The 26,200-nt window shown below is 35.8% G+C and overlaps 1 protein-coding gene across 6 annotated transcripts in view; it reads right to left on the bottom strand.

Moving 5' to 3' along the window:
- The window catches only part of axo (axotactin), a 356,966-nt gene that overhangs the window by 130,199 nt on the left and 200,567 nt on the right, over window positions 1–26,200 (bottom strand). For all 6 annotated transcript variants that reach the window (XR_011330936.1, XM_069818184.1, XM_069818183.1 and 3 more), the window contains 7 exons: window positions 22,821–23,003; window positions 20,532–20,799; window positions 14,783–14,967; window positions 9,159–9,326; window positions 6,850–7,018; window positions 1,779–1,894; window positions 826–932 (listed from right to left, as the gene is read on the bottom strand). Coding sequence is in view for 5 of the 6 variants with exons in the window: in XM_069818184.1 (XP_069674285.1) it covers window positions 826–932; window positions 1,779–1,894; window positions 6,850–7,018; window positions 9,159–9,326; window positions 14,783–14,967; window positions 20,532–20,799; window positions 22,821–23,003 (1,196 nt within the window). In the remaining variant the exon portion in view is untranslated. The remainder of the gene's footprint in view (window positions 1–825; window positions 933–1,778; window positions 1,895–6,849; window positions 7,019–9,158; window positions 9,327–14,782; window positions 14,968–20,531; window positions 20,800–22,820; window positions 23,004–26,200) is intronic.

The raw sequence follows: 26,200 nt of genomic DNA, 5'->3' as shown, positions 1-26,200 counted from the left end.
ATGTACAGACAGCATGCGCAATATGTTATAACTGGAACTTGGAAAATTCAGATGGCCCAAATTTTGTTTTTGGGTGTGGATGTTACTCAAAAAAGTAGTTTATATGCATATATTTTTTGTGAACATGATTATTTTTGTGCTTACTGTAAGAAACTTAGAGAAGAAATTACTACTTACTTACTGGCTTTTAAGGAACCCGGAGGTTCATTGCCGCCCTCACATAAGCCCTCCATTGGTCCCTATCCTGAGCAAGATTAATCCATTCTCTATCATCATATCCCACCTCCCTCAAATCCATGGTTGTGAAACTTGGACTCCCACTTTGAGAGAGGAACAGAGATTAAGGGTGTTTGAGAATAAGGTGCTTAGGAAAATATTCGGGGCTAAGAGGGATGAAGTTACAGGAGAATGGAGAAAGTTACACAACACAGAACTGCACGCATTATATTCTTCACCTGACATAATTAGGAACATTAAATCCAGACGTTTGAGATGGGCAGGGCATGTAGCACGTATGGGCGAATCCAGAAATGCATATAGAGTGTTAGTTGGGAGGCCGGAAGGGGAGGAAAGAGAAGAAATTACTTTTCATAAAATCTGTGGGCTATATTTAGTTAGTATTTTATGGAAAGGAAGTGTTTTTATAATTTCAACTTTTCAGTAATTTTGTATTAAGTGTTCGTGTGTATGAGGCTGTGTGCTTGTGTGCAAGTGCGCATTTATTAAATACTTTATCGGAAATTAATACTTCTTTAATATATTTACGAAGTATCTACTACACTTAATATTAAATATCATTAGTGTCTTGAAAAACAATTAATTTACCTTGAAAAAGAAGCTTATGCGATTTATACTCGAGTGTACACGATCCTTCCAGTCATACACACGGTATGAGATGTAGGAAGAACCACGTAAAGTTAATATCGTTGCAGCTGCAAAACAACATTAATAAAGATTTAGATCATTTATGGGTGTTCATAATAGGTAATTACTAATATACTTCTCGAAAAATAAAAAATATAATAAGGATTTTATTTTCATATTGAACAGATATGAGCCTACTGCCTAGCATAATTGGCAAATTTCATCCCTTATTTGCCACTGTCACGTTTCTCAAACTCAATTATTAGTTCCAATCTTGCAATTGATTTTTGCCAAAATCTTTCCATCTCTCCACACACAGTCCAATAGTATGATGGATGCTCAAAGTGAAGATATTCACACTTCAGGAACTTCTTGTTCATGGATAGATTCAGAGAACTAAGGAGTCTAAAATGTTTTCTTTCTCTCAGTCAGTGAAATTGCATGACACTGTGTTGGTTGTGATCAAATCGACGTTAGAATACAATAAAATATATCAACAAGGAAAAAAAATATGGTATGCACATCCGAACACAAGCAGAGAAAGTAAACTATGATTCGTTTAATCTTTTCTTAATTTGAGAGAAATAAAGAAAACTATCCATTAAAAGTTTTAAATATAATAAAATATCTCTCAAGAAAATACAAAATAAGCATAATGATGTCATGAAGTGTAATAATTATTATGTTAATCTATTTATATGAACACAAAAGTAGATCAAATCGCTATAAATATAATTATAATCACATTAACATTAATAACACTGATTTGGGTTTACCCAAGAATTAAAAATATCTAAATAACATCGTACAGGAAAAAGTAGCACAGACCAAATTCACACAACTCTATTGAACACACATCGAAACACTAACAAGGTACAGTAGTTAATTTTAGATTAAAGAACTGTAACACTTACTATAGATGTCACACTGCTCTCCTTCATATTTGCGTCCAAAACAATCGCAAGTCAGGCTATTATAATGATTTACACATCGGCTGCCCACGAAGCAAAGGTTCTCTCTTGTTTTACATCTGTGATGAAAAGTGCCACAAGGAAATTTATTTTCTAACATATTACTGAACAATTATTTTCTTAATATTAGATATAACCTAAAACAACTAACTCAACATAATGTTGACTTTGTCAAATTTGTATTGGACATGTTGATTTCAAAGAAGAAGAAAAAATCTTCTTTTTAACTTTTCTAACATACAGAAATACATTTCTCTCTATGTGTATTAGACACATGCAAACGTTCTACTAAATAATGCACACAAATTCTATTATTGCATGCTTAAAAAAAAAAAAAAAAAAAAAAAAGCGAAGAGAAAAATTTATGCAAAATCCATTTTTATATTGAATTTTCTAAAATACTTTGCTCTGGTTTAATCACAACTCATAAACAAAGGATCTGAGGATGAAGACACCCTTAGGTACAAAAGTTTTAAAAAATCTTTTAATTATCATTATGGGTCCCAAAATGTCGAATTCTTGCTCTGTGCAATCAATAATGCTGGTAAATAAGTTCAGAATTTCTCATAGGACTACAGAATGTCAACATGTTTCCAGAAATGCAGTAGCATTGGCAAGCCTAGCAGGGTAGGTATTCAGAATAATTAGCAGTTGGAAGTATTTAGCAAGGTGAGAGGGGTGAAGGTATCATTGCATTTTACATAGATAAAGTTTTTTTAACTCTTGCCTTTAGTACCCCTTCGTGGATCATCTTGGCACTGCTTCCCTGTTTTAGTTTGAAAGCTTTCCCTGGATGTTGTGTCGACATTATCTTTCCTGAATTTATTCATGACAGCTCTGAAGTGTTTAAACTGAATTGTCAGAAGCTTTCACTGGATGTTGTGTCGACATTGTCTTTCCTGTAGTGAATTTATTCATGACAGCTCTGAAGTGTTTAAACTGAATTGTCAGAAGCTTTCACTGGATGTTGTGTCAACATTGTCTTTCCTGTAGTGAATTTATTCATGACAGCTCTGAAGTGTTTAAACTGAATTCTCAGAAATTATCACACAATGAACTGAATATGCTGTACAACGAAACAGATTCTGCATACGCATCAGTTGCGTTAACTTGGTATACTGTACTAATGAAAAGAATTCCGTGAATCCTTCACCATAGACTAAAATTTTGCAGGTCACAGTGACCATTCTGATGACCACTGAGAAAGCAGAATTGGTAAAGTTGCCTCGGTTATTCGATACCCAGATGGCTTCCTTTATATTATTGAAGTTTTCTAAAGGTTAATGACAGTGATAAAAGGGAAGTGGGTTTTCTTTGAATAATTAACACCAGCCACAGGGATGCGAATTTTTAGTCATGTGCTATTGTCGCGTCCATTTCTTAATATATTATACAAACAGAGCGCTAATAATAGTTAAGGCACAATCTGTTAACATGGAATGACTCCACATGGACAGCTGACACTAAAGAATAACACAATGATTGGCGACAACAACATGCTCATTGGCTTGGCATGACAAAGGAACACTTGGTGGCATTTTCAAATGTCTAATCAATAATGAAAATAATGAAAGACTTGCCGAATACGAGGCGCATCCAGAAAGTAAGTTTCCCTATTTAAAAAAAAAAGAACACACACTTTCAGGAAAACATTTATTGGCAACAGGTACAGCAATGTTTCAGCTATTTTTCAACATAGCCACCATCAACTGAGCAAGCGACGTTTAATTTAACTGATAAAATTCTGAAAGCTATTAATAAAAAATTACAAGTAGGAGGGATATTCTGTGATCTCTCCAAAGCTTTTGATTGTATTAACCATAAAATTCTACTACAAAAATTAGAATACTATGGTATTAAAGGCATAGCATATCAGTGGTTTGAGTCATATCTCCTAAACAGAAAACAAAAAGTGGAAATCAACTCATTTAATAACTCCTTTAAATCTACTTCAACATGGGGAAATGTTCATACAGGGGTCCCACAAGGATCTATATTAGGGCCTCTTCTTTTTATAATTTTTATAAATGACCTTGGCCCCATAATAAAAGGAATAGGTTATCCTATACTATTTGCAGATGACACAAGTATCATAATTACAGACAAGAACTTTGCCACATTCAAATATAAAACAGAAACAATTCTCCTTAAAATTTATGAATGGTTTACAACCAATAAACTAGCATTAAACATTAATAAAACTAACATAATTCAATTTAAAGGCACTTCAAATTTAATCTCTGAAACATTGGACACAACTATCAACAATATACCTCTACTAGAAACATCAACAACCAAATTTCTTGGTTTGCATATTAATAATACAATAAATTGGAAAAATCATATCAAAGAAATAACCCCCAAACTTAGCTCAGCATGCTTCGCAATTAGGTCGTTACAACAATTTCTAAACAGCAGTATCTTAAAGACAATATATTTTGCCTATTTTCATTCCATTATGTCCTATGGAATAATATTTTGGGGAAATTCTGTAGATAGTAAAAATATATTCTTATTACAAAAAAGAGCCATTAGAATAATAGTTGGAGCAAAGGCTAGAGAATCATGTAGATTATTTTTAAAAAAATTAGAGATTCTAACCATAACAAATCAATACATATACTCTACAATAAATTTCCTCTTATGTAATAAAGAAAATTTTCCAACTAACTCAGCCATACATAGTATAAATACCCGCAGAAGGAATGATTTTCATATGCCATCATCAAATTTATCATGCTTTCAAAGGGGAGTACGTTACATGACGATAAAAATGTTCAATAGTCTTCCTGAAGACATTAAGAATCATAGCCAAAACCTTGCATTATTTAAGGTAAAACTAAAAAACTACTTAATATCTCACACTTTCTATTCTGTAGATGAATTCTTGACATTTCACAGTACTGTGTAAATATTATAATACTATTAAATGGTAAACATATTACATTATATAAAATATTGTTATTAAGGTATTACTTCTGTACATATTTCATATTTGCATTTTATTGTTAAACGTAAGAATGGACATGTTCTTTATTCTATGCTATAAAGCAAATGTAAGAATATTATGGAACGAATCTATCCATTCATCCATCCATCCATCCATCTATCAGAATTGAGACACTTGTCATATCGTGGGATCAACTTTTGTATCCCTCTGTCGTAGAACTCTGCCGCCTGTGAATGGAACCAGCATGTGACACGTCTTCAGCTCTTTGTCATTGCCAAAACGCTCATCAGAGGACAGGAATTTCTTGAGGTGCAAGAAAACGTGAAAATCGCTGGGAGCAAGATCAGGACTGTAGGGTGGATGATCAAACAACTCCCAGCCAAATTCCGTCAAAACAGCTGCTGTGCGCCGAGCCATATGTGGACGAGCACTGTCATGGAGGAGCAAACACCTGCAGTAAGCATTCCATGCCTCTTGTTTTGAATGGCACATCGCAATTTTCGCAGTGTTTCACAGTAACGGTCAGCGTTCACTGTTTCACCTCTTGGAAGGAAGTCAATGAGCAGAATGCCCTTCCTGTCCCAGAACACCGTGCACATCACTTTCCGTACCGACAGCGTCTGTTTGAATTTCGTCCTGACCGGAGATCCACTATGCCGCCAATGCATTGACTGCTGCTTGGTTTCCGGGGTGAAGTGCGAAATCCAAGTCTCATCGCCCGTGACGATCCTGTCGAGGAACTCGTCGCCGTCATCGTGGTACCGTTGCAGAAATGTCAGTGCTGCTTCTAAACGTTGCATTTTGTGTTCGGGTGTCAGGTTTTTCGGCACCCACCTGGCACATACTTTTTTGAACAGCAGGTGCTTAGTGACAATCTCATGCAACAAGGATCGCGATATCTGCGGAAAATGGCTGCTCAGCTCCGTAATCGTGAAGCGACGATTCTCCATGATGCACTGCCGCACCAGCTCAACACGATCATCATTAATGAGGGACGGTCGCCCACTGCGCTCTTCATCATGGACACTTTGACGACCTTCGGAAAACTGCCTACACCAGCGACGCACCATCTGCTTACTCATGATGTTCAGCCCATAGACCTGACAGAGCTGCCGATGAATTTTAATTGGCGCAATGCTTTGTGCATTAAAGAACTTTATCACCGACCGAACCTCGCAGGCGGCAGGAGAAGGAATAAGAGCTTCCATTTCGGACCACTGCTGCCACGCTACTGGCACCAGGCGGGACCTGTCCGGCTGGCATATGATTGATACGTCATAGATCTGTTACACATGCGCAATTGACACGGCTAATTACGTTTACTTTCAAGGGGAAAAAATCGGGAAACTTACTTTCTGGATGTGCCTCGTATTAACACTTAGAGAATTAATTAGTTTATTGTTCGCGTAGGCTTTATTGTTTATTAGTTTATTGTTGCTTCAAAGACTTTCTGCCCACTTTGATGCCGTCTGAGTATCAAATGAGCGAGCAGACTTTACTTCTCTATGTATAGAATAATTAAAATATTTACGCGGAATGAATCGAAACAAGGCCGACCTTATGCACTTGTGAAGTTTTCGAATAAAAAGTAGTTGTTACGAAACAGACAAATTAAGTACCGGTAACAAGTAATAAGTTATTTTATTATTTTAACTCAGTAGGCTATAGCTTTCCATTAGCTCATCTTATGGCCTCATTTGGTAAGTCAAAGCCACAGTTGACCTGGTTTGAGTGGCTTTTATGATTTCTTTATAATTTTAATTATAATAAAACGCTAGTGTTTCTATTGCATCAATGACTCAAAATTAGATAAAGTGTGTATGTACATGTAGTTTACTCATACACGCACTATGTGTACATGGAAGTCAACTTTTTATTACTATGTTGTTACAGTTATGTGGCAGTCGCTTAGAGATTTGAGGGCAAAGAGTAGACCTACAGTATGAGAAAGTATACTGAAAGTAGCTTGTAGATCAGAATGCGGGGAGTGCAGTAAGAGGAAGTACAAAGATAATAGATACTCACATTCCTTTTGTTGGTAATCTTGATCACACTATAACTTACTTGTTAATGCATCCCTCCACAACATTCTCATGTTTAGTTGCAATCAGAGGGTTTATATGAAGTAAATCGGATGCAGCTTTTCCTGCTTTTAACACCATTTGTTTTATGCAACCAACAAATGACTCAATTATGTACTTTACACCATGTAGTTTCTCTTCTGGACTAAGACCTAAAAGAGCACAAAATATTGAATAATACTATACATTTACGAGTTTTAAAATGGGAATTTGAAGTAAATAAGAATCTAAGTGCCATTTTGGTGAAAATAGTGTTTTACTGGAACAACAATTTATGTACCAACAAGGGTTGTTTGAAAAGTTCACAGAACTTAAACTAGGATTATTCTGAAACAATCTTTATTTCTCAACATAATCCCCACCTGAGATTCACACACTTGGCCCACCAGTACTGCAATACTGCTATACCCTCCTTGTACACAGATTCCTCGAGATCTGCAAAGAAATCTTTTGCTGCTGCGATAACATCTTCATTTGACGAAAATTTCTTGCCAGCCAAGTGAGTTTTGAGTTTTGGGAAAAGAAAGAAGCCTGAGGGTGTGTGATCTGGTGAGTGGAGGGGGGGGCGGGGGGGACAGCAACAACTCGAATCACAGTTCATGTAGTTCAGCAACCACGACTGCAAACATGTGAGCACTTACATTGTCGTGATGAAACAACACTTTTTTCTTGCCCATGCCTGGCCTCTCCTCGCGAATTTTCCCTTTAAGTTGCTGCAGGAGATAAGAATAACATTCTCCGGTTACTGTTCTCCCCTTTGCTAGATAGTAATCATAATTATCCCCTTAGAATCTCAGAACATAGATGTCATGATTTTCCCAGTAGATTGAATAGCTTTTACTTTCTTTGGGGACGGAGAATCACTATGCTTTCATTGTTTCGACTGCTGTTTTGGTTGTGGTATGTAGTAGTGGATCCAGTTTTCATCATGGTCACAAACTGCCTCAAAAAATAGGGCGTATTTTTTTTTCGAATCGAGCCAGACAATTCCTCGAAATTTGACATCAGACGTGTTTTTTTTCCAGTGTTAACGCGGAACCCACCTTGTGGAGACCTTGGACGTGCCCAAGACATTGGCTAAGATGTGGCGCATCTGCTCAATTGAGATAAGTGCAACCTCGCTAATTTCCCGCACTTTCAGTCGACGGTCATTCAACACCATAACATGGATTTTTCTACGATTTTTCCATTTGTTGCTGTTACTAGGCGTCCACTGCAGGAATTTTCTTCCATACTCTCTCGACCATGTTTAAATAGTTCCACCCATTGTTTCACAGTCGAAAATGCTGGAGCGGATTCCCTTAGTGTAGCATCCTTGTCTGCTTTAATTTCTGTTGGACTCATTCCCCCCCCCCTTTTTTTTACGAAATATTTAATGACAGCATGAAGCTCGATATTTTCGATTTTTGTCAATCTGTTCGGCACACTAACTTCAAAAAATTAAACTACACCAAATGCAAAATGTAGTCAACAGAAAATCATGATATTTCGTGCTTTAACTAATGTTGTATGGCCACTACAATGGTGGCATTGACAAGTTTTCAATGCCATCTATGTGTAAACCTACGAACTTTTCAAATACACCTCATAGCCCAGTGACTTAAATAAGGAGTATGTCCAGGCTCATTTCTTTATCGTTTTATTAGGAGTTTATAGATGGTGGGACGCCATTAGCTCCAAGGAAGTTTGAAAATGGCACTTAGATCCTTATTTACTTCAAGTACTCAAATATATTTTATAAAATATAAAAGAGTATGGTCGAACATTCTCTTGTCTAACAAACTCATCTCGAAAATAAGCTTTTCTTTATTCCTCTTTACATAAGTAGGTATTTCAAATGATAACTGACTGTTAAAAGATAGATTACATGTTTCCAAAGATTAAAACTCTATACTCTGTGCTTACTAATACTGTTTCTTATAGCTTAACAAATAAAAAAGTTTCATACTACAATCTATAGTCTACACCAAATAATTTTACTGCACTGTATTTTATAGTAAGGTAGCTCCTGTATTCTTTTCCATTCATTTTATTTCTAACAATTTTCAATTTAAGTTCCTCTTCAAGTAAGTCGTATATGCTATCATTATTCATGCACGATAATGAATTTGCCCTAAAAAGAACAATTGGAGATTTTAAAAATACAATAATAGTTCTGAAATAAAATAATAACGTAACAAAAGAGTAGGTACCTTGGTATGTCTGTTTACTTATTTTTGAAAACTCATTTTGAGAAGTGATGAATCATTTATACCTAGTAGCTATCCCTGTAATCTCCAGAATCAAACTTACCGCCAATTAAAACCACAGAAGGAAGATCAGTTGTAACGCCATAATTGGTGGATGGATCAAGACCAAGAATACGAGTCTCTGCTTGTTTGGAATCCACTTTCGCTATAAGTCGCGCCCCATGTACGTCAATGCTAACTGTTACGTTATGCCACTTGTCTCGATTAAGACCTGCACCAACAAAGACATAATTTTTCAGATTACTTACTACAAATCAATACTCAACAATTTATTATGATATAGTTAGTCTCAAATCCTATTATTAATTGTCTGGAAAACTCGAATAGACAATAGTCTACTGCATATCAACATTCATTATGCAGAAGTATCTTCGTGAAAATTATGATTTAATTAAGTAATCACTTCCTTTATGCCACAAGTTTTATGATACAGTCAGACATTAACTTCAATTTTAGAGCAGTCATCACTAGATAGTCTACTTGTGAACAGACAGCAAATTTTCGGTCCCTACACAGCGACAAGACGTCATGTCTTTTGGTTTATGGAGAGAGCATAGCAATGAGTTAAAAAATGATCTCCCTGCAACTGACGTACATCTAACTTTCAGTATTGGGACCCAAAATCTGCTGTCTGCTTATAATACAGTACCGGTAATTCTTAAAAATGTTATCACTTGTATGGATCAGGTTGGTTTTAGAAATAAATTTTGTCATAACACTGCAAAGAATACCTCTGATTGAGGTTCTGTCTGATATGTACATCTATTATCAGACAGTTAGTACATCTCCCTTGACTATATCTTGACTATATGTATCAGAGGAAGGACAGTTGTTTATATGCATCTGATGTCTGATCAGTGTAACATGTACCTAGCCAGCGATGTATGCAATGGAGGGAGAAAGGAACTGGGCACCCTACCCCTATCTCCTGGCCTAGTTGCCTCATAAGTGGTGTCTTGTTGGTATCACTTGTGAGGTTCAGACCAGAGGCCCAATCCATGCCTGGAGCATTGAAATCACCAAGGATTACTATTCTAAAATTATGGGTAATCGAGTTTATTTTCAATAAAATTAAGATAAGATTTCATTCATTTATTTATTTATTTATTTATTCTGGTGTAGTTAAGGCCATCAGGCCTTCTCTTCCACAACACCAGGAATACAAATACAATAATATCAGTAAATACAAATGAAGGATACACGGGAAAAACGAACAATGTCACATTTCCTTTAAAAGTGATGTCGTTATCTAATTCACTGTATTACTACAAACTTCAGTGTTATTTTTACCAAAAGTGGCAAAGGAGAATTAAAACCACGGGTACACTCATCATTTTCTTCATTTCAAGTAGAAACACCAATAAATTTTGCAGTAATATACTGAAATAGATCATTATCTCACCCTTAATGGAAATGTGACATTGTTAGTTTTTCCCGTGTACCCTTCAAATATGATCAGTGTCAGGTGAGAAATAATAATTTCCAATTAGCAAATTACAACCATCAGCCATCTTAATTTCAATCCAAACGCATTCATTAATGATTTCTAAGTCGTATCTCTGACATGTAAAAGGAATCTGGTTGCTAATCACTGTTTAAGATACCCCCACCTTTAATTTGGTTGACGTCTTCAAACATTCTATCAGCACGAAATACAGTATAATAATTATTAAAGGTAAAGGTAAAGGTATCCCCGTAACATGCCATGAAGGCACTTGGGGGGGGGCATGGAGGTAGAGCCCCATGCTTTCCATGACCTCGGCACTAGAATGAGGTGGTGTGGTCGGCACCACGCTCTGACCGCCTTTTATCCCCGGGAAAGACCCGGTACTCAATTTTATAGGAGGCTGAGTGAACCTCGGGGCCGTTCTGAAAGTTTTGCAACGAGAAAAAATCCTGTCACCACCTGGGATCGAACCCCGGATCTTCCAGTCCGTAGCCAGCTGCTGTACCAACTGATAATGAAATAATCATTACTCACTATATTTTGAAAAAAATTCATCAACTTCAGTATTAAGTCCACGAACATTTTGATAGAAAATCTCAAAATGATTAATAGAATTAAGAATTAAAAGTGAAAACGAGCAAGACTAAGAGACATTTCCCTGAGAATCAACAGAGTTCGAATCGGCAGAATGCATAAAATGCTACTCAGGTTTTAGTTTACCAAAAAAAGGTGCTATTAGGCAACCTGCAGGCCAAACTTCAGGATTGTTAATTGAATCAAAATCCCTCTCATCAACAGCGATATGGAAGGAGGAATATGACTGAAATTTAGCTTTGAGTTTAGTTACCGTGAAAGACCTTAGTTCAAGTTGGTTCTTCAGAGAAGTCTCTACATTATTTGTGCTGACTTTTGAACTAAATCTCGAAATAAATAGAAATTCAGTTTTTATTCTCTCAGGGACCATTTCAATGTTGCTCGTAGCAAATGTTCCAACTTTGGGTTCTCTTTTTTTTATATTTCTTTCGAGATACTAATTGAAAGCCTTCAGAGTCATTAGGAAAAGTTGGAGCATTGGCTTCATTCAGATCACTATTATCACTATTATCACTATTATTATTATTATTATTATTATTAATTATTATTATTATTATTATTATTATTATTATTAACTGTAATAAGAGGAGTCACAGAAACAGACTTCCTTGTTGCTGAGACATCAGTGCAAGTATTTGAATTGTCAGCAGCTATGTTCTATTCTTCTCAGACACTTTCTTACTGTACAACTTCTTAATGGGGTCATCAGATTGAACAGAATGTTGACAATTAGTAAAATTAATTTGATTAGAATTTAAAGGGCAGCAACCCTTAGACAATTCCGACAATTGCTCTTTGAGGACAAAATTTTAATTTTTAAGCTCATTCATGTCTTTCTGCAGATTTTTTATATAAACCAAAATATCACTCACCAAGGCCATTAACAAGACACTATTTAAATCTACCGTTTCACTTTGTAGCTACTGCAAGACCATCATTTGACAATGGAAATAAATTCGGAAGAACTAATTGACGGGTAAGCGACATCATCATCTTCTCCCCAGATTGAATAGATCGAATTGATGTGTTCTCTCCTTGCGAAGATTTTAAAACACTTGCACATTTCCGACACTTTTAAGATGAACTTCCACTTTACATAAAAATATCAAATTCTGCTTCGCCAATATTAAGACAATCTAGATGAAAACGAAGACTACAGGGTCCCGCACATTTCAGAAATTTCCGTCTTCCGAAGAAGGCCGAATTACACATAGTACAGGTATCTTTACTAGGCGCCATACTAATATAAGCTTCGATGTACTGACTATAAATAATTCGGACAGCTACTCGCATACACAACTGAACAGCATGACGGCTGACGATCAAATAATAATAATAATAATAATAATAATAATAATAATAATAATAATAATAATAATAATAATAATAATAATAATAATCATCATCATCATCATTATTGAACATTAATTTAGAAAAGTTTCTGCTACACCAACTTTTAAGTTGTGCCTTCTCTACCTACTATCACGTTCAGCACACAAGGATCTAGCAACTTTCTTTACCTGGAGAGGTTTTATTATTCTTTACAATAATTTTCTTTTTCATTTTTATTTACTTTTGTTAACAAATGACCACTAACGAATTATAGTTGCTTTCGCGAGTATGTTCCCTGCTAATGTGTAGAAATATTTCAAATGTAAACTTAAGGAACATAACATTTTGTGGAAAATTGAGTCTAATGCAGAAAAATAATACAGTAATACGAAAGAAACGCACAACACTGCAAGCTGGACGAGACCAGAAAGGTCTTAGTTTCTTATATTGGGGGGGGGGGGGGGGGGGCTTATTTCTCACAGTGACAAATTTAACACGTGAAAATGTCGACTAGGTTATCTTCTGTTGCTCTTATGTGATGATTAATAAAAAGTGAATAGTGAACAGTAACAACCTTCTGGGTAGTAGTGGTAACATTTTAGTCGGTGACAACTTCTTAGTTTCTGAAAAGTGATAGCTTGTCACAGTCATTAGAATAACTTTTTAACCTAGGCGGGACACTAATGGCAATTTGTAAAAGGTACTAGGATATTTTTACCTAGGAATTTCTTGTTATTTACGTAGATTTTTCTTACGTTAGTACACTTTTAATTAGTGAACCAGTAAAAAGAAAAATCACTGCAGTTTGAAACACATGGATATTATCACGTTTTTCGCTACCGGTATCATGTAAAACTATGTTTTGCTATGGAGTTTTCAGGCAGTAGCTAGAGGTTAGATTGGTTTTAACTTTTTTTCCCTTTTGTTTTTTTAAGAAGTAGATATAACTTGATTAATTGATTCAAAACGTATGTGCACACGCACTTAAACAGACACACGTATGCATAGGCCTACCACGCTCACGTGAATATAGGGTGTTAAAAAAAAGTATCCAATATTTTAAGTGGTGATAGTATGCATCAAAACAAGAAAAAAAATGTCTAATAAATATGGGTCCTGCAACACACACTTTCTGTCATAGGAGGTGCTCAATGTGACGTCCATTTATAGCAATGCATTTCTCTGCCCTACAATATATCAGAGTACCAGATAATCATACCGTAGTTGATGGAATACTGATACGTCGCAAGGAATACTGAAAACAAAAGTTTCGTTGCAGATATGAGCGGGATTGAGCAGAGATGGTGGTGTGAATTTTCGTAATCAGCATGTGTGGACTGATGAAAATCCCCATGAAGTTGAAGAAATAAGGCATTAGCACCGATTTCAATCAATGTATGGGCAGGCGTTCTTGGTGATAGATTAAGGGCCATACATATTACCACAGAGATTAGACTAACTGGGGCTCGTTGTCAGGACTTTCTTATTAACGTATTGCCTACCTTGCTGGAGTATGTGTCATGTCAGCAAAGACTACAGATGTGGTTCATGCATGATGGCACACCAGCACATTTTCTCCGCAATGTGCATGAACACCTGACACTGACATTTCAGGACAGCTGGATTGATCGGGGAGGCCTTGACTTGTTCGTTCCCCAAATCTAAATCCCCTGGACTTTTGGTTATCAAGAACAACCAGGTCAATTTCAAAGAGTGCGTGATTTCTTACGCCGAAGGGCAGAGGAATGCATTGCCATGAATGGACGTCACATCGAGCACCTCCTACGAACAAGTGTTCAGATTTCAGAAAGTATGTGTTGTAGGACCCATGTTTATTAGACATTATTTTCTTGTTTTGATGCATACTAGCACCTCCTAAAATACTGGACACTTTTTTTTAACACCCTGTATAAATGCACGCACGCATGCACAAACATCCTTACTTATCTTTCTTTCGGATATCGGCCAAACAACACGTTCTTTACTTGCTCACAATTACATTTTGTTTTATAATGTAAATGACATTCTATTATTGCACTTACTACCTATTAATCAACTTACCAAGAAAATTGCGAACAGTTCTCAAAGATGTTAGGCAACCAGGAATTCCATTACCTGTCACTAGTCATTCCTAATGCTAATCGGGTAATCATTTGTCACATTGTCAAATTTGTGGGTTTGAGACCTCTGGAGGCAAGGAAGATCATCTAGCACGGGTACAATTTTTTACTTCATAACAATGGTTGTTATTCGCAGTATATTTAGAATTCTTACACACATGTCAAAGAACTAACCTGCACCAACCGTGATTGACGTTGAATGTTTCCCAAAAACATGCACAACTTTAAGTTGACCCTTTTCCACTATCACGTACAGTGCATAAGGATCCAGTCCTTCCGGTCGACGCTTCACACTATGATACACAAGCAATCCGTGTGGTAACTTGGTACGAAACTGAAATGATATTTCTCGGCACAACCTGCAACAATAAAAATAACAACAATAACAAGTACAACAACAATAACAATAATAATAATAATAATAATAATAATAATAATAATAACAACAACAACAACAACAACAATAATAATAATAATAATGATGATGATGATGATGATGATGATGATGATGATGTACTAGTATCATGTATATGGTGAACATTTTTTTTGTAATCGGAAGATTAAGCAACGAATATTGTGCATAATGTTTTTGTATACAGATTTCCTTGGATAGAGACAAGAATTCTTTCCTTACATTCTGAGATACTTAAATGGAATCCTAAACTTTTTTTTTATAAAATAGTGTAACGAGCTTCTGGAAATATAAATTTTTGATATGGGTACCTAATTTTATGTGACAAAATAAATTTGTTGTTGCTAACTAATGCCGCCTTCTTGGCAATAAAGCCATTAACTCTCTTGCTGTCAAATATTTCCTCTAAACCCACGTGTGTGACAAAGGGCTCGACATTGCTGAAGATGATTCTGATCCATTTCTTTCTGAAGACTGCACAACAGACAAAGTGGTGAAGAAATAATCTCAATTTTGTTCAAGTATTTTGACAAACAATCATGTCGTTTGTGTAATCGAAAGCATGCGACTGCACATTTCCTTGGCTACTCAGAAATTATGCATATTTTCTTGTACACTGAGGCACTCTCATCTTTTATTATTAAAAATTTCATGAAATATATGTTGATGATTATGATTATGATGATAATGATAATAATAATACATAATTATTTGCTACATCAATAGTAAATATAATATTCAATCATAATATCAAACTCGAGAACAATATGTTTTTAGAAACATAACATATTACTACCATAATGAAGACATACTTATAATTTTTTAACGAAATAACTGAAGTAGGCCTACCTATATTTGGTAAAGGTTTTCCAAATTACCAACAGTCGCATTCTCCTTTCATTATGAAATGGGGGCCAGACACAGCTCTTTCAATACTGCGACCATACAGTCTTTTGTCTATAATATACTCATCGAGAGACCAAGATGTGATGAACGAGTGGGTTTGCAGTCATGAAGAAAAAACAGATAGTTTCCAAACAATTACCACATGTACAGCTACCACATCTTGCCATACACCCCCCCAACGTTGTTCACCGTCAGTCGCTGAATATGTTGCATCTAATTGGCCATATCCATGTCGTACCATCAAAGTTGGTACCCCACTTTATATCATATTTTTGTTATGAAAGTGAAGTTGGAGTAAAATTTTTAAAAGTGAGAGGAACGAGAGAACCCAGTGAAAATCCTTTATTCTCCGATCTTGTTTGCCATAGTATCTTTTCCAGTCTATGTCAGGAATCCAATTAAAGTTCATAGAATGATATGTCTCAAGTATGTTCAAAAACTTCTGTACGTATGTTCCTGGATAAAATATAACGAATAAATGTTACTACTATATGAATATGATGTTGAAAATGTTGTTTGATGGCAACAAATATGATGTTCCTCAATGACTTAAGTATGAGATCAGTTCCTTTCTTTCAATGAAGTGTCCACACTTGCCACATCTCCTTAAGGATGTATCACTGAAAGTACACTATCCAAAGACAGGTATGAACCTCACAAGTGATACCAACAAGACACCACTTACGAGGCAACTAGGCCAGGAGATAATGGGATAGGGTGGCCAGTTCCTTTCCCCCCCCTCTCATTGAAAGTTAAGGAGATAAATATAGTTTATACACGATAGAGACCCACCATATGTCTGTTGCGTCAAAGATGAACAATACCCTTAGTAATGGGTTGGATTCGAAGGCACATAGTTTTAGCTATTGACATCACTGGGATTTCAATACACTAGCCTTTAATTTGCGAGGTCACTTAACGACTGAAAAAGGCCTATATAAACAAGTCAATAATTCAGAAGGCCTATGGAATAAATGCTAGATAATCTGAGAAAACCTTCGTTTGTACTTGCCAATTTGTCAGTCTTGTGTATGTCGTGTTGTAGTGGCGTAGGCAGGGGGTAGGCTGAACGGGTTGAAGCCCTCTATTCCCCATTTTTAAAGAAATATTTTAAAATTATATTAAATTTGAAGCATGAAGAAACAACTCACATTGGTGTTGCGAGTGGGACACTGAAATAAAAATATTGTTTGACTGTTTCTACCGACAATGACCAATATTTAGAATAACAAATCCTTTCTCCTTCTGCTGACGAATTGTTTTAAATTGATCTAAGATTTTCAAAGAAATTATGTGACCACCGTTCACAACACTATAACAAGACTAAGGAATTTATTTAGAGTCTGCGTCAATTGGTTCACTCTGAAATGATTGAGAACAGATTTCACGTTATAACAACTTTTGGAGAGTCTACATTGGTTTTAAATTTCATAGAATTAAACGATAATTGAGGAGTTGAATCGAATACAGGCGTAATCCATATTTTGCCCTTTTTCCGTTCAATGCATTATTAGATTCTCTAGTGTGTATTTGGTCACCTTGCTAAGTTTCGATTTGATATCTCTTTTCTAGTGGTCTGTGGCGCAGTACAGTGTTGAGCTGTTTTCACAGTTTAATCACAGTCTAGTATATACAGTTACGAAGCTCAATACGTAATAAAGATGCATCCATAGATAGTTGCTAGCCACTTGGATCGCTACTATCGCCTCACCACAGACAATGCGAAGTAGTACCTGCACAGTCTATTGTTCCTAGCACCCTCAACAACTCAAGCTTCGTGAATGCTTATACTAGACTGTGATTTAATGTTAGTTATCAGGTGGTGGTTGGAAGGTTGTGTTTTCAAATTTCTACGTACATACTTGGGACTTAAGGGAGAACTCAATTTATTATTGTTTTAATTGGTTAGGTACAGCTTACAGCAGTAAAATTTAGGAAATATTCAACATTTTTTTCCTCCATTACTGTATCTAGTACAATAATGAAAATTAGTATGTGTAAAACACTGTCCTTCTGCTATATGAAAAAAATATTTTTACTATTAAAACAATTATTTACAATTTTTTTTTCTTCAAAATTCAGTTGACTGTGCAGTAATGAAGTGTTTTCCACATGACTCAAAACCATTCAACATTCTGTGATGAAACTTTTTGTGTGTATTTATGCATGTCATATCGACAATATGGTGCAAGATCACTTCCGTATCTTTGATAGATTGTCTGATAAAAAATAAATTCATTAACAAAAATGGTCAAATATCAGTATTTCTTTATACACAAAATAAAAAAAAAAATTATTTATTAAGGAATGTAGTTGAAAGAGCATGATATTGTAAACATGTGTTTCAGCAATAAAGTAAAAGAGAGAGAACATGAAGAAGTTAATAAGTTTGTGAGTTATGAGGGAAACGCTTCATCACTGCACAGTGAACTACCACTATTATTAATTCTGAAAAAAAAAAAAAAAATATATATATATATATATATATATATATATATAATTTTTTTTAATCGTAAAAATATATGTTTTTCATATAGCAGAAGGACAGTGTTTTACACATACCAATTTTCATTATTGTACAAGATAAAGTAATGAGGAAAAAAAAAAGTTGAATATTTCCAAAAATTTACTGCTGTAAGCTGTACTTAACCCCTTAATGTGTCTGCTTCAGAGAGTTTTCTCGGTTGTTACGGTCCATATTCTTTTGTCAAGAGCACGAGGAATTTAACATATTTAGATGTTCCAGCAGTCCCACCAAACCCTGTGAAATCGAGGAATGAAAATGTTATTAGGAGTCTGTACATATTCCTGTCAGAAGAACAGAAGATTTAGATTACTTTGAACTAGTCTTTGCTAAGTTTCATCAATTTACTTAACTTTTGTTCCATCTAGTACATTTTTTCTTAATTTCCTCATCTTTTCTTTTTTTACACAAGTGGAATCTTTAATATTGTTCTGAAAATTTGGTTGTGTTTACAAAAATAGAAAGCATTTTACTTGTAATCATTTCTCACGAATTTTAAAATATGATGAAACACAATGTTGTCCTTAAAACAGTATAAATTGTGTGTTCATATTCCTTGTGTAATCCTCTTTATTTAATCCTCAACAAGAAATCGCAGAAGGAAATTTGTTCTGTCGTTTTTCCATGCATAGGGTAATTGAATGGAAGAAAGGCCATTGAATGGAATAAGGACAATTGCAATGATATTTATAACGACTATTTGTTCCTTACTGTATACACATTTATATCAATTAAAATCTTTTTCAATTAGTAAAATATTGAATAACAGCGTGAATATCCATTGTTTACTCTGACTAAAAATGTATTATTTATACAGCTACTCAAATATTTCAAAGGCCTTTTTCTCAAAACTTCAATTTCTGGGTTACGCCCATTTTCGATTCAACTCCTCAATTATCATTATTGTCTTAAATATGTCGCATGTAACTTATGGGCAAATTTGCCAAGTGATGTTTCCCAAAACTTGCCCTCCCACCATTTTAAATTCCTGAATTTCGTGCTGAGATATGTTTGGAGTACCGTATAAAAGTGGAGCACCTAACAAGTATGGTAAAAATACTCAGAAATGATACTCTGAAATAAAGTCATTAATTGAAATCAATATTTGATCATTATTCCGAAGAAGTAGTATTTGCGACCCCATGTTCGCAGAAATGTTATTTTGTATCCAGGAACACGTACACGCATTTAAACACACTTGCGATTCACGTTCCATAACAATTAATAGTGTTTCAAGTCGGCCTGGGTGACGCAGTCGGTAGAGTGCTGGCCTTCTTTGTCTTAAATGCTTAAATGCGACAGACTCATGTACAAGAACTCTTACAGGACAAAATTTTGGCACATTGGCGATGCTGATGTACCCTCGGCAGATGCGAGCGTCATTAAATAAAACAATTAATTTTTTATGGTGTTTCAATATAATGTGATAATCATTTATCATTTCCGTGACTAATGCATATCTGGTTCAATGAGTTCGACTTAAAATAGCTGTTTTGGTGGCCAGCAGGGTAAACTTTTCACCATTTCTGCATTACGTGTCAAGCTAACGATATGTTACCCTGCGGCTGTTGAATGGTCAGACCTAAAGCCTATCACGCAGGCGGTCCGGGTTGGAGTCCTGCTCAGGCCTGGGATTTTTCATTGAAAAATCTATAGTGACACTTGTGATGGACAAGATCGCAATTGGGGGTTTTTCTCAGGGTTCTCCCGTTTCCCCATATTAAGCATCTACATCATTCCATCAACATTTCTCCAGTTCGTCATCATTCCATAGCATTCCCCGAACTCCAGCTGGCGACGCATGGAGGGGGTTGCCCTAGAGACGAGGGGGGGAGGTGGTCTTTTCGAAACCTGGGTACGCAGCGAAACCTTAGTATAATCTCCAATGTAAGTCTGGGAATGCGTCTAGCTTGAGGGTTAGCACAACAAATCTTGAAAGGTAGCAGTGCTGGGTCGTAGTGCCCACCTCCTGAATTTCCATTCTGTAACGATATGTTAGCAATCTTGTTATTCGTATTCTTACTGGTACCTTTAATTTATTTTATTTAAAAATAAATGCTATGTTCAACGTCTGTTAATACCTAAGCTGAAAAGTTGGTATTCGATTTCCGTCCAGTTGAATGTAAGTATTACTTTTGGCGAACATGAACACTTTATGGTGCCCAGTCTCTTCAAACGTCAGTTCTTGTCCTCGCTGATCCAAAGGCACAGGTGGCGGTGTGGGAATTGTAGGTAAGTATGTAACCTGTGGCGATGCTGTCGTCGTTTTGGGAACTTCTATGGCCCCATCGGTTTTATCTTCTCTTGAATCTTCATATTCTTTAGCCTGAAGGTATGGTGGAAGAGTACCTGAAATAAATACAAAATTTCACTAGTCTGCATCATCATCATCATCATCATCATCATCATCATTATTATTTCAACATGAGCTTGCCATCGTGAAGCAAGTACTCTTATGGCTTCCAAGAGTAGGAATGGATAAATGAAATCTGCATTAAGTCGTTAAGTCAAGGGTTCGGCTCGCAAGAACTCCTACGGCGCTCTCAAGAAGTTTGACCAAATTTACCCCTAATGACGAAAACTATATGCAAGTCTCGACTACAATACAATTTAGTTTACTTTAATGACATGACACATGTTATATCTAGGGTTGTCATATTATGTGATGAAAATTGGGATTGTGATTCAAATGTGTCGTAAGAAGTCAGATTTTGAGGAAATTGGCAAAAATAAATTTAATTAGGAAAATATATTTTCATTTTCTTCACGAAATAATGTATGTACAAGGCTATATCTTTCTCGTATTTTTACTTGCTGTATTCTTTTTGAAGCAGAATATTCTACGATGGAAGAACAGTTGGAAGAAGAGCAGTTAGGCTTCAGGAAGGGAAAAGGTACAAGATATGCAATTGGACTGCTACAAACAATCGGCGAAAGATATCTAGAGAAGAATAAAGAAGTGTATATAGTATCTGTGGACCTAAAAAAGGCGTTTGACAGAGTGGATTGAAAAAAAAACTGATGGGGATCCTAAAGAAAATTGGATTGGAAAGAGGAGGCTGTTCAGTAACCTTTATAATGAAACAACGAGTCAAAGTCAGAATAGGAGAAGAAATGTCAGAAGGAAGTGAAATAGGGAGAGGAGTACGACAAGGATGCCCTTTATCACCTACCCTGTTTAACATCTACTAGGCATATTTAGTGAAGAACTGTTTTCAGAACATGGGAGGAGTGATAGTAGGAGGAAGAAGAATAAATTGCATAAGATTTCCTGCTGATATAGCGTTGTTAGCAGAAGAGAAGATGATACTAAGGGATATGCTACTGGAGCTAAATTACAGCTGTAAGCAGTATGGAATGAAGATAAATGCCAAGACGAAGACCATGGTCATAGGAAGAAAAGTAAAGAAGGTAAACTTGCCAATTCTAAATGAGGCAGTAGAGCAAGTGGACAGCTTCAAATACTTGGGATGTACTATAAGCAGTAACATGAGCTGCAGCCAAGAAGTCAAAAGGAGAATAGCAATGGAAAAGGAAGCTTTCAATAGAAAAAGGAGCATCTTCTGCGGACCTCTGGAGAAAGAACTAAGGAAGAGACTAATGAAGTTCTTTCTTTGGAGTGTAGCATTATATGGATCAGAAACATGACATTACAACGAAATTAAGAGAATGAAGCATTTGAAATGTGGATATGAAGAAGGATGGAGCGTATGAAATGGACAGAGTAAGAAACGAAGCTGTGTTGGAAAGAGTGGATGAAGAAAGAATGATGCTGAAACTGATCAGAAAGAGGAAAAGGAATTGGCTGGGTCACTAGTTGAGAAGAAACTGCCTACTGCAGGATGCACTAGAAGAAATGGTGAATGGGAGAAGAGTTCGGGGCAGAAGAAGATATCAGATGGTAGACGACATTAAGATATATGGATCATATGAAGAGACAAAGAGGAAGGCAGAAAATAGGAAAGGCTGGAGAATGCTGTGTTTGCAGTGAAAGACCTGCCCTTGGGCACAACACTATGAATGAATAGTCCAGCATTTTATGATTTTACTTTTTCTTTTATTTGTTGCATTCCTTAGATCTTCAGGATTAGCTTATAGCTTTTGAGATGTTAACAAGTAAACAATAAAATTATACAAATATAATATTTATTAATACAGTAATTTTATTAGATTAATCTGAATTACAAGTATAAACACCGAGCGAGCTAGTGGAGTGGTAGAAGGCTAGTCTTGCATTCGGGAGGTCCAGGGTTCAATCCTTGGGGTCGGCAATCCTAACCGAGATTTTACATGGTTTCCTCAGTTTCTTCATTATATAATCATTATTAATTTGTACCTCTGTGGGCCCTGTTAAAAAAAAGAATACTCACCATTTTCTCCAAGACAGAAGTGTAAACATTCTGCTTCACTGTCAAATATGTTGCCGACACCATTCGACGAACAACCTCCGTACACGAAGGTAAGGCACTGACTCACATTGCTGTTGAAGTACCATTTGTAAACATATCCTTTGCACGGACCAACATCTGGCACAGCGTCACATCTTTCTGGAACTTTTAGATTTCAACAACATAAACAATTCCATAATAAAAAATTTTATGTATTATGTAAGCACAGCCAGTTTTTGGTTAGAATACATTATATTTGGAGTGAAGGATAAGCTATGTCTTTTTTTTTTTTTCTTTTGCACTTTACGGGCATTCAATCCTGCTCATTCCACAATTTATGATTCTGTTGTACTGGCAAATGCTCTCAGAATTTTGCATCCATGCTATGGTTTTCTAGGTATTCATTTCTATATACTTTGATTCAATCATCAGAGATCTCTGCAGTTTCATAGGTTTTGAGGCACGTCTTTCTCGAAGGAGGAAACTTCTTTGACGAGAAATGACTAATATTTTTAGAATTGATGTGATTTTTTATAGTAGCACAAAAGCAAGAACAAACTGTACATTCAACTTCATCATGATAATGTTCTTTTTTTATGGAATGCCGTTCTTTAGGATATTTATTCTTCAGAAGAACATTGTTTTGGCATTTTTTTTCTTCCTGAAGGAACTTTATAAAATCTTTCCCATCAATTCACCAAATTAAACACAGTTTACTTTATCACATTAACTGCAATTTGCACGAAACGTGCAACAACAACAATGAACCATTAACAAGAACATGAAAATAAATTATTTTTATAGCAGTGCACGCAAATGTACAAATTTTCCTGTTAATGGTATTTTCGTTTAAACGAATCACCCCTTATCGCATCAATTCGTTAAACGATACTCTAGTGTAGTTTACATACACGTACACGAACTGCAAGTACACAAAACAGCAACTTCATCTGATGAGCTCTTCACATTAATTCGAAGTATTTTAGAAATAAGGCGCTTTTCTCATTATTTGACAATCGTGCATTATCTTACCAATTTTTCAACAACTACTCGTATTTGCCTCTGATCCGGCACTTAGATCAAAATATAACAACAATCGCTTAGATCAAAATAATAAAATAATAATTATGTTATTGGCGATGGCGTTTGTAACATACTTTCGCCACTAACTCAAATTGCAACTATTTGGCATTTGACCCGCCATTTACTTACATGCCACAATTAAACTTTGTAAAATTAATAGAATGAACTCAGTACAACTATAAAACAGCAAAATCAATAATTTAAACTAAAAAAAAAACCTCAACAATGGGAAAACATTGCATCAATGATATTGAAAGCGTTTGTAATATATAAATACTCTATATTGAAGGCATGGGAAGGAGTAGAGAAGGAAGGAAGGTAGGAAGGAAGGAAGGAAGGAAGGAAGGAAGGAAAGGGATGGAAAGAGATGCAAACGACAGTCTGTGAGTGACAACGAAGACTTCTGAAAAGCTACCTGTGGCGCTCATTTATTGAGAGACATAGCAGTAGATTACTTTGCACCCTCCAAGGTCACTCTTCAGTCATTCTGTCTACCACGATTTGCGCAGTGTTCCCACAACTAACCAATCGACATCCAACTCTTCATAGCCAAACTGTTCTCGTAAGTCATGCTCTCGGGAATCCTTTGAGAAAAATGTTCTCCTATCCCATACTATAGCATGTATAAAATTCAGTATAACGTCTTCTCGCTGAAGTGGCCAAGGTTCGATACTAATTACATCTTACAAGACTTCATACAATAGAGAATTAGTTTGTGAACGACGTTCTTACCGGAACACACAGATTTTCTCTGCAAATCTTAATCCGTCATTTCTACTTATTGCCATATTCTCCATGTCAAGTTTCAACGCGTCTGAATAAACTCTACAGTTAAGTAAGGAAGTTATTACCGTTTGTTGTCAGTTAGAACCTTTGCCCAGAAGTCTGGGTCACATTCACACACTTCAGTTTAAATTCAACTTAAGAGAATTGATTTACACTCCAAAAAATAATTTAACAACAAATTCTTTATTTATAAATCATTATCTGCGAGCTCAGAAACCGTTATTGTGTGAGGGAACAGAGTTTGGAAGATAGAATGGGAAGATTCTGTGCATGCATCGAACGTCTCTCTGCACTCACTAACGTATTTACTTCCTACGAACATACGGCTCTTCTGAGAAAGGGAATAAACACGTGCTTGCGCGATTTAGAAGTTTTGTCACTAATTGATTAAATGGCGATCTTACTCGTGTTAATTGTGTAAGCATGTGCGGCTTGCAGCTGTTTCGGTGCTTCTTCACACCATCCTCAGATCGCCATTTAATCAATTATTTATATTCAAGAGTTAAAAGTAGTGTACGAAAGATTCAACATGGATTATCAAGTTTTGTCGTTTCCATTTGTAAAATTTGTGTATACAGATTGGGTATGAAATATGAGGCGGATTTTCAGGGCAGGAAAGAGAGATCGTGCCTCCCCTAACATTAATTTACCAGAATACAATATGATAATATTAATTCCAGCTGGAGTAAGATCATAGGCAAGTTACAGGATAGCAATATTAATTTTACTAATCAATACGACTAAGATATAAGTTACGCCAAGCCGACCACATCCATGCCTTCTCGCTATAGTTAGTTCAAAGGATAATTCGTACCGAAAAAATACAGGACTGTAACCTGTGCAGTCGACATCCAGCAGCCTGCAGTGTCAATGCGAGAGCAGGACAGCTGAGACGGTTTCAGGTCATTACGTCTAAGGACAGCAGATCTAATGGACAATAGGTCTAATAAAACATGAAGTCTAATAAAAAAGTCTAATAATAACTCAGGTCTAAATGAAAAATGTCTAATGTGTAAATGACTAAAAAAATTTACGTCTAATGTGTAAATGTCTAAATAAAATGTATGTATATATCTCAAATATTTTAAACAATACTTACTTATTGTTAGGATAATGAATGTACGTTTCTTAGTAATACGGTACCTTGTCAGTGTCAGAAAATTTTTAGCAAAATGAATACATAATCAGTTGGTTATAATTAAACTGACGGTGTTTAGCGTAGCACAGCACGGACTGTAATGATTGTAAGAATGTGAAACCTCGTAGATATGCTAATAAGCAATGCGCCCGCGAATTATGCAAAAAATAATTAGTTCCAAGTCTTGACACCAGGTGAAATTATAGCGCTGTAAGTCCTAAGTAGTCAGAACGTAGGATGGGCGCAGGAAAAAAGACAGCAAAGATCAAACACATGATAACGGTAGTTCTGGTACGTTTATTAGGAACTATGGTTACAAACACTGTTCAACATGGCCTCCCACCTCAGCAATATG

The sequence above is a fragment of the Periplaneta americana genome, chromosome 2 (genome assembly GCF_040183065.1).
Source record: "Periplaneta americana isolate PAMFEO1 chromosome 2, P.americana_PAMFEO1_priV1, whole genome shotgun sequence".
Taxonomy (NCBI): Eukaryota; Metazoa; Arthropoda; class Insecta; order Blattodea; family Blattidae; genus Periplaneta; species Periplaneta americana.
This window is presented reverse-complemented; position numbering and strand designations above follow the sequence as displayed.